The 7,419-nt window shown below is 41.3% G+C and overlaps 1 protein-coding gene across 1 annotated transcript; it reads left to right on the top strand.

The window, feature by feature from the left end:
• Positions 1-479: 479 nt before the first annotated feature.
• Positions 480-5,936, top strand: TBXT (T-box transcription factor T; the record flags this gene model as incomplete). Its single annotated transcript, XM_010177156.1, has 6 exons — positions 480-614; positions 1,360-1,421; positions 1,510-1,571; positions 2,498-2,674; positions 4,296-4,428; positions 5,669-5,936. Coding segments are annotated over 6 exons (837 nt in total), but the record flags the coding sequence as incomplete, so codon positions are not given.
• Positions 5,937-7,419: the final 1,483 nt, after the last annotated feature.

A 7,419-nucleotide genomic window follows, 5' to 3' on the forward strand; every position in this document is an offset into this window, starting at 1 on the left:
GGCAGCGGGGTCCTGCCGAGCCACCGCTCGCACCCTCCTCGATGCTCGTTTTTGTACCGCTGTTCTTTCAGCGCTGTCAGACTGCATCTTTTCAGCAGAGCTGGCCTTTTCCCGCCGAGGATGGGTGCCTTGGGTGTTCTGACTTTCTCTTTTAAAATGTCTTTCTGGTCTGAACATCCGTTAATGATAACGGTGTAGGAGATGCATCTTTCCGGACGTTGATCGCGAGGTGTTTGTGACTCTGCAGGCTGCCCTGTCAAGTAACAGGGGTGAAGATAACCAGGCAAAAAGTCGGGGCGTCTGACTGCAGTGCTCCTTTTCTTACAGCTTCGGTTTTAAGGTTTATTAAACCTGTCGCCTCTTTCTCTCCTGTTGGAAGGATGAATCATTAGATACTCTAAAACCTGAGCGCTTTCTGTGCCTACCAGCGTCTGTCGCCACTCTGTCCCTGCTTACCTGCTCCATCTGCTTGCTCACAGATCATGTTGAACTCTCTGCACAAGTATGAGCCAAGGATTCATATCGTGCGAGTGGGTGGCCCACAGCGGATGATCACCAGCCATTCCTTCCCAGAGACCCAGTTTATAGCCGTGACGGCCTACCAGAATGAGGAGGTATGCACAGCAGGGAAGAAAGGATGCAAGCACCAGGAGGTTTTGAGTGGCAAAGTGCATGTTACAGAACAAAATAATGGATCTTATTTCACATTTTTCAGTTCTTTCTGTGCTTTGTTTGAAGCCAAATATAAAAAATGAAATTAATGTATGTAAGAGCCCTATGAATGTATAATAGCGCAAAGTTCTGATCACTGTTTGTCTCAATATGTGCTGCAAATTCATTGCAGGAGAGTAATTCTTAAAAGATTCTGTGGGGCAGACAAGTAGGGTAAGGAATACAGTTGTCTCTTTCAGCTATGCAGTGAAGTAACTGGATGGGCCATTTTCAAACCTGGCCTTTCTCTGTTAGCTAAAATGTGTGTCTGTTTGATGAATCTGTAAATTACCCATCTTTTGGATATTTTTTTATGTCCATTCTGCTCTGGCTTAAAATGTGAAGGTTTTTATAACTCTTCAGTGTACTACCTTTCTTAGCTCTTTCCTTAGCTGATCAACAAACCCGGGCATTTCAGTTTCTTAGAATTTGGCAAAGGGGCTGATTCCTGGCCCTCTGCTGACGCTTCAGACCTTGAGGGGCTGTTTAATTGATGTCTATAGATTGGTATTAGGGGTCTAATCTTATTTCTTAAAAAATCAGTGATTTTACTAACTTCAGTGGATATTCCTAAATCAAATCCTAATATCTGTATGATAATGAATGGTGATACTTGCAAATAAAGATATTTGTTGTTGGTTTTTTTAGATCACAGCTTTAAAAATTAAATACAATCCGTTTGCAAAGGCATTTCTTGATGCAAAAGAAAGGTGAGAGCTCTTAACTCAATTCTGAAGTGTGGAATTTTTGCATAGACTTGTAAAAGCATATTCCTAATCAACATGGTTTCTTTTATAGAAGTGATCACAAAGACATAATGGAGGAGGTGGGAGAGAACCAGCAGTCTGGATATTCACAGTGTATGTTTCCTTTCATTCTGCATCATGAACATAACTTTGATTTCTTCCATCTCATCTGTTAAGGAAAACTTTGAGAGCAGCATTTGCTGTCTGACTTGTTAGTTCATAGGGACAATAATATTATCAATCTTTATGACTGTGGTTCATGCAGGCTTGTGATTGCATAAACACTGATCTACACGTGCGTGGTTAAGACTCCTGTATTACGTTCCAAATCATTTAACAGAATCTCGCAGTTACCTTCATGTCCTAAAAGACAGCTGCCTTGTATACAAGGACAGCAATACTCATATGGATATGGAGACAAAAGTTTATTTCAAAATACAGCAGAAAATTATTGAAATGGTACTTATGTTTTAAGTACTTTGAGAAAATGAGGGGAATTTGCTTAAAAGCGTTTTCAGATTAATAAAAAGCATTAGTGTTTTAATGACTTCTGTTTTAACAGATTATTGCCAAAAAATGTCTGCAGCTCATAAAGGGGGGGAAGTTGAATTGCAGTAGGAATTTTGTTTCAGTGAAAATACTTAATTTTTAAGATTTCTTCTTAGCAGCCTGAGAAACCTCAGAGCTTAGCTATAGATTGAGGCCCCCAAAGAGCAATTTAAAACTGAAGATTATACTAACTATTACTGCACACACTACCTATGTAAGGGAGCGTTTAACCATTTCAGTGTTTCTTTGCTGTGACTCTAATTAAATGGTAACTAAAAAAAAAAGTTAGCTTGGCACATGTCTTTTTCTAAGCCTTCAGAAGATTGTTTGAGAAAGTTTTAGAGATCCAGATTTTTCAGCCATGTTGAAACTCTCTCTCCTTTTCCAAGTGTGTGCTTCCTCACCGGTTCATTATTTATCTCATTGCTGTGATTCTTTCCCTGCCTGGCTGCTTTCCGTACCCTTCTCACAAACCTCTCGCTTCCCCACAGTAGGTAGCTGGCTTATTCCTGGGACTGGGACTCTGTGCCCACCTGCCAATCCTCACCCTCAGTTTGGAGCCCCCCTGTCGCTCTCCCCTGCTCACAGCTGTGACAGGTACTCATCGCTGAGGAACCACCGTCCTGCCCCCTACCCCAACCCCTACACCCATAGAAACAACTCACCAAGTAAGTCTGATATTGCAGCTCTGTAAAAAGGTGGGAAATGAGCTAAGGGATGTGAGCTTTGAGCAGTGGGCATCTCGAGCCATGCCACAGAAACTGAGGTGGCTCAGTTTGCGTAGAGGGCTTGAGGCCAGAACTGCAAAGAAATAGGGACCATGAGTATGTGTCCCCAGTCTCTTAATGATGGAAAAGCAGAGGATGTGTAGAACCATCTTTGGCTAATTGATTAGTTTATATTGTGCTGACTTTGTCTTGTGCTCTTGAATTCTTGTAACCAGTGAGTTTAAACTTACTTTGACTTTTTTTTTTTTAATTCAGTTTGAAAGTGAGGATTTTAACCATTGGTTATAGGCAATACAATGAAATTAAGAAGTATGTGTCTAGTTCTGTTAGTGTCACTTGTTATTAGCACATTATAAATGAGGGCCTGATTCTGTCAGTTTTATTTGCCTGTTGCTGTAGTTAATGTAGTTAATGTCAGAGCTTTTAAGGTTGCTCTCAATGAATGTGCCACAAATGGACACATGGAAACAATATGGAGCTGAATAAACTGCAGAGCTATTTAAAAGTTGTGCTCAGAAATAGCCAGATAGCTTAAGGCTTTGTGCCTTAAGCCATCGGTACTTAAGGGAGAGAAGGACGTTTTTAACAGTGATATTTAATTTTTTTTTTTTTTTTCTTCTGGCAAATGCCTGTTAACAATTTTTGCCCTCAGCCTGCATGGATATTGAAGTTTCCCATTTTAAAAAATTATTTAATATTTTGAATTGTGAACTAATGCACAGGCTTCTAGATGCAGCCTGACTGTTCTTGTATGTAGCTTTGTAGTTCATTTTAAAGTGGAAATCTAGCTTTCTGTGGACTTCTTTTGCATCTTGGAAATCGTATGCAAGTTTTGTGACTTGAAACAGCATAAAAGAACAAAACACCTCCAGTGTTCCCTCTTGTTCCTTGGCCCTCAGCAGGGAACCTCTTATCCTTCCCGTAGCCAGCTGCCACAGCAACTTCTTTCTCACTATGGATGGCTGTATAGGATTCCTTCTATGGCTTCTGAGTACCTCTGCTGTGTTGACCAGCCAGTTTTGGTCACAAGCCAAGTAGTTTAAGCCACAGTCCAATCGCTCCTGATGGTGCCTAAAGCAGACTTCAGGGCCCATGGTGGCATGCTCAGCTCAAAACTGGGGTGTGTGTTCCAGTGATATGCTCGTTATCCAGGGCTTCCAGACTGTTACTGCTGATGTAGATGATGGAGATAAAGAAGGTGCCCTGGAAGAGTGATTGGGATAGTGTAGGTAAGGAGCCTGCCTCTTTCCATTGACCGAATAAGGAAGCATGGGCTGAATTAGCAGGTGGTTTGAAGACAGCTTTTTGGCCATAGATCCTTCATAGACATAAGACTTTGCAGTTGTAAGTTGAGCAAAACCACACACCAGCAGGGGCATGCTGGTGAAAGTGTAAACTTGACACAATTGGTATCTGACTTCATTTTTCTCTCTGTGTAGTTTGTTTTTTTTGCAAGGCAGTGATAATGGGGAGAAGGGTTTAAAGTTATACATTGTATTTGAATAAAAGGTTGTTATTTAGTCTGATTCTAGTGTGTTTAAGTGCTTGCTTGTTTTCTCAGCAGCCTACGCCGATAACTCCTCTGCCTGCCTTTCCATGCTGCAGTCCCATGACAACTGGTCTTCTCTAGGAGTTCCCACACACACGACCATGCTGCCCATGAGTCACAGCACTGGCACAGCTACCAGCTCCAGGTAGGAGTCCATCCCTCAGCAGCCCTCAAATCCCTATATTGATACTTTCTAGGAAGAGAAGGCTGAAAAAGAAAGAGTCACCAGCAAGCTAGAAATCCTTATGGCCACATGTGACTCGTTGGCCATCAGTCTGGGCGGGGGCACTGAGAAGGACTATTTACAAGGAAAAAATTGAAGAAGCTATTAATCACAGTATGTACTACTACCCAGTGTAAAATAACCATATTGCTTAACATAAGTTTAGCCCTGAACATATGTAATGAAGTAAAGACATCCTCACAGCACTTCTTTCCATCTTTGCCCCCCAGGATACTTATTTGGGAAGTTGCAAAGTCTGCCAAGTTTCAGTTGCTGCACTAAGGGTTGTCCAGTAGATAAAACCAGTAGAACTGGAACTGTGGGACCTCAAGGAAGGCATTTCTGCCATCCCTTTTGTCTGAACCCCTGTCTGTAAAGTGAGAAGAGCATTTATCTTTTTTGTTAAACCACTTGGGATTGATAGGTAGAAAGTAGAAATTGCTGTGTAGTATTAAACTGATTTTTTTCTCATAGTGTTTTTCTTGAATCTGCTTGTTTCTTTTAATTCGTATGTGTATTTACACAGATGTGTGAGTATATGTACATATCCAGAAGAGAGAGAGAGTGGAGCCTGTAGTGTCCTGACAAGGCTTTTTTTTCCTTTTAAGCAGCCCTTTCTGTAGTAGCTGTGCAATCAGCAGCCGTTGATTTAGCTCTTCCCCTTCTAACATGAGATGATGAACAAGGTCCTAGGAGGGCTGAATTGCTGTCTGGAGGCATCTGTCCTCTGACTACAGAAGCACTCAAGGGGGATTAGGGCTTTGACAGACTCATGGCAATGGATTCAAACCTGTTTGGGTCCAACAGCTGCTGTGTCCAGCCACCTCCATCACGTGGCTTTCTCCTCAGGAAAGGGTATGGCATGGATCAGGAATAAGCTCTCAGACCTCTGCATTTTTTCAGCCCAGCCTGTTCCTTCCTCAGCTTGGCTTAAAACTTGGGCCTGGAAAAACAAGGAGGTTAGATTTATTGGTGGGGTGCCATGAACATAACCTCCTGCCTGGGTATCCTTCCTACTTCCCAGTGGCTGGGAGCTTCCTAAAGAAATTTACTGTCTCCAGGAAACAAACCCAGCCTGGAAGCTGTGCTGTGACCTGAACAACTGCCAGCAGGCACTAGAGTCACGAATAACCTATTTTATTTATCACTTTCCTACTTTCAGTCAGTATCCTAACTTATGGTCCGTGAGTAACAGCACCATCACACCAGTGTCTCAGTCGGGCGGGATGTCCAACGGCTTGAGCTCCCAGTTTTTACGTGGCTCCCCAGCACACTACACTGCCCTTCCGCACCCAGTCACCGCCACCTCCTCTGCCTCCCCCCTGTATGACGGTGGGGCACCCACGGACCTGCCTGACAGCCAGTATGATGCCTCTGCACACGCCCGACTAGCATCCACGTGGACGCCTGTCACCCCCCCGTCCATGTAAACCCAGACCTTTTCCTATAGGACAAACATCTTAGCTACTGAATTACTTTAAATGCTTAATCCTCAAGGAAGAGAAAAAGCAAACAAGGAGTAAACGACAGACAAAGCATCGGTACTGCTTTGCGCAGAGCATCTACGTTATACCTCTTATAGTGAGCAGTGCATCGTTGACTTCATATAGAGTTTACAAACCTGGTGAGCGTGCAATTCTGAGAGCAGATTCACTGCTTTTAATATTTTTCTTTTTTTTAATTTTAAGTTTGATAGAACTAAGTTTTAAGATTTTTACTTAGATTCCAAATTTCTCAGTGTTCTGATATATTTGGACCTGAGGTTTGGCATCGTTCTTGAGTAAGTTACTCCTAACTGTTTTTCAGTTAATTTTTTTAATGGCAAACTTAGCTATAGTCAAGAGAAGACTTTTATTAACTGTCTAGTTAGAAGCATTCTGAAATATGCACAAATGTAGCTGAGGAGTGAAGTTTTTAGAAAATCGTGTGCACTAACACGTATTTGCCTTACGAATACGTTGTGTTCTTAACTGTATGTTTATTTCCTTGCTGCTGAATCAATGTTGAGACAATCTGCAAGAACGATTTTCTTCCTAATAAATGCAGTATTAATGTTTGGTCTAAATTGTTTTACCCAAAAGACTCCTTTTAGAGGTAAGTTTTGCTGTTTGATCATATAGATTTCAAATACCTGCCAGCTTAGCTAAACATCTAATTTCAAACAGCCAGTGTCTGATAAGGAGCCCTATCCAAAACTTTTTTTGAGCCATTGAAAAAACATCACTGTTTGGTTTGGGGTTTGTTTTGTTTTGTTTTTTTTTTAATGGTCTCTGGCTCAGGCCTTAAGGGAGGGAATTTAACACCTGGAGAAACATTCTAATTTATTTGATTTCAATATTGTACTCTGTTGATCTATATTTATTATTTGATAAATTACAACTTTATTTTCTACATGTTAAGATATGTAAATAATCCCTCAACCTATGGTGTACTCTTTTTAAGACAATCATATGTGGGGTATGGCACCCAATGGCACATTGAACAGCATGCATGTAAGTAGTTAACTTATTGTAAGAGGGAAAGCTCTAGTTATTAATAATTTGGGGGAAAAGTGCAGATATCCTAAGCCTTAAAATACATTGACTGCTGGGCTTGCTGGAAAGATCAGGTCTTGATAAAATACTTCATTCAGGCCTGATATTAAGTAATATGATTTAAATTTCTAATGCAGGCCAACCCAAAGCATTGGCTCAAAGTGTGCTCTTGGACATGTCTCTTTCTCCCACGGACTCTGGCAAGTACATATCCTGAGGAAAGTGAATTGTTTTGCGTAAGCCATAATAAATAACTTATAATGAAGTGCCTAAAATAGTGAAGCAAAATTTTATATCAGGGGATTTCTTAAATACCTCATCGATGTGTGCTCATGTGCTACAGTGGCAGCTTTAAGATGAAAAAGGAAATATTTGCCAC

This window comes from Antrostomus carolinensis, unplaced genomic scaffold (assembly GCF_000700745.2).
Source record: "Antrostomus carolinensis isolate BGI_N321 unplaced genomic scaffold, ASM70074v2 Scaffold55861, whole genome shotgun sequence".
Taxonomy (NCBI): domain Eukaryota; kingdom Metazoa; phylum Chordata; class Aves; order Caprimulgiformes; family Caprimulgidae; genus Antrostomus; species Antrostomus carolinensis.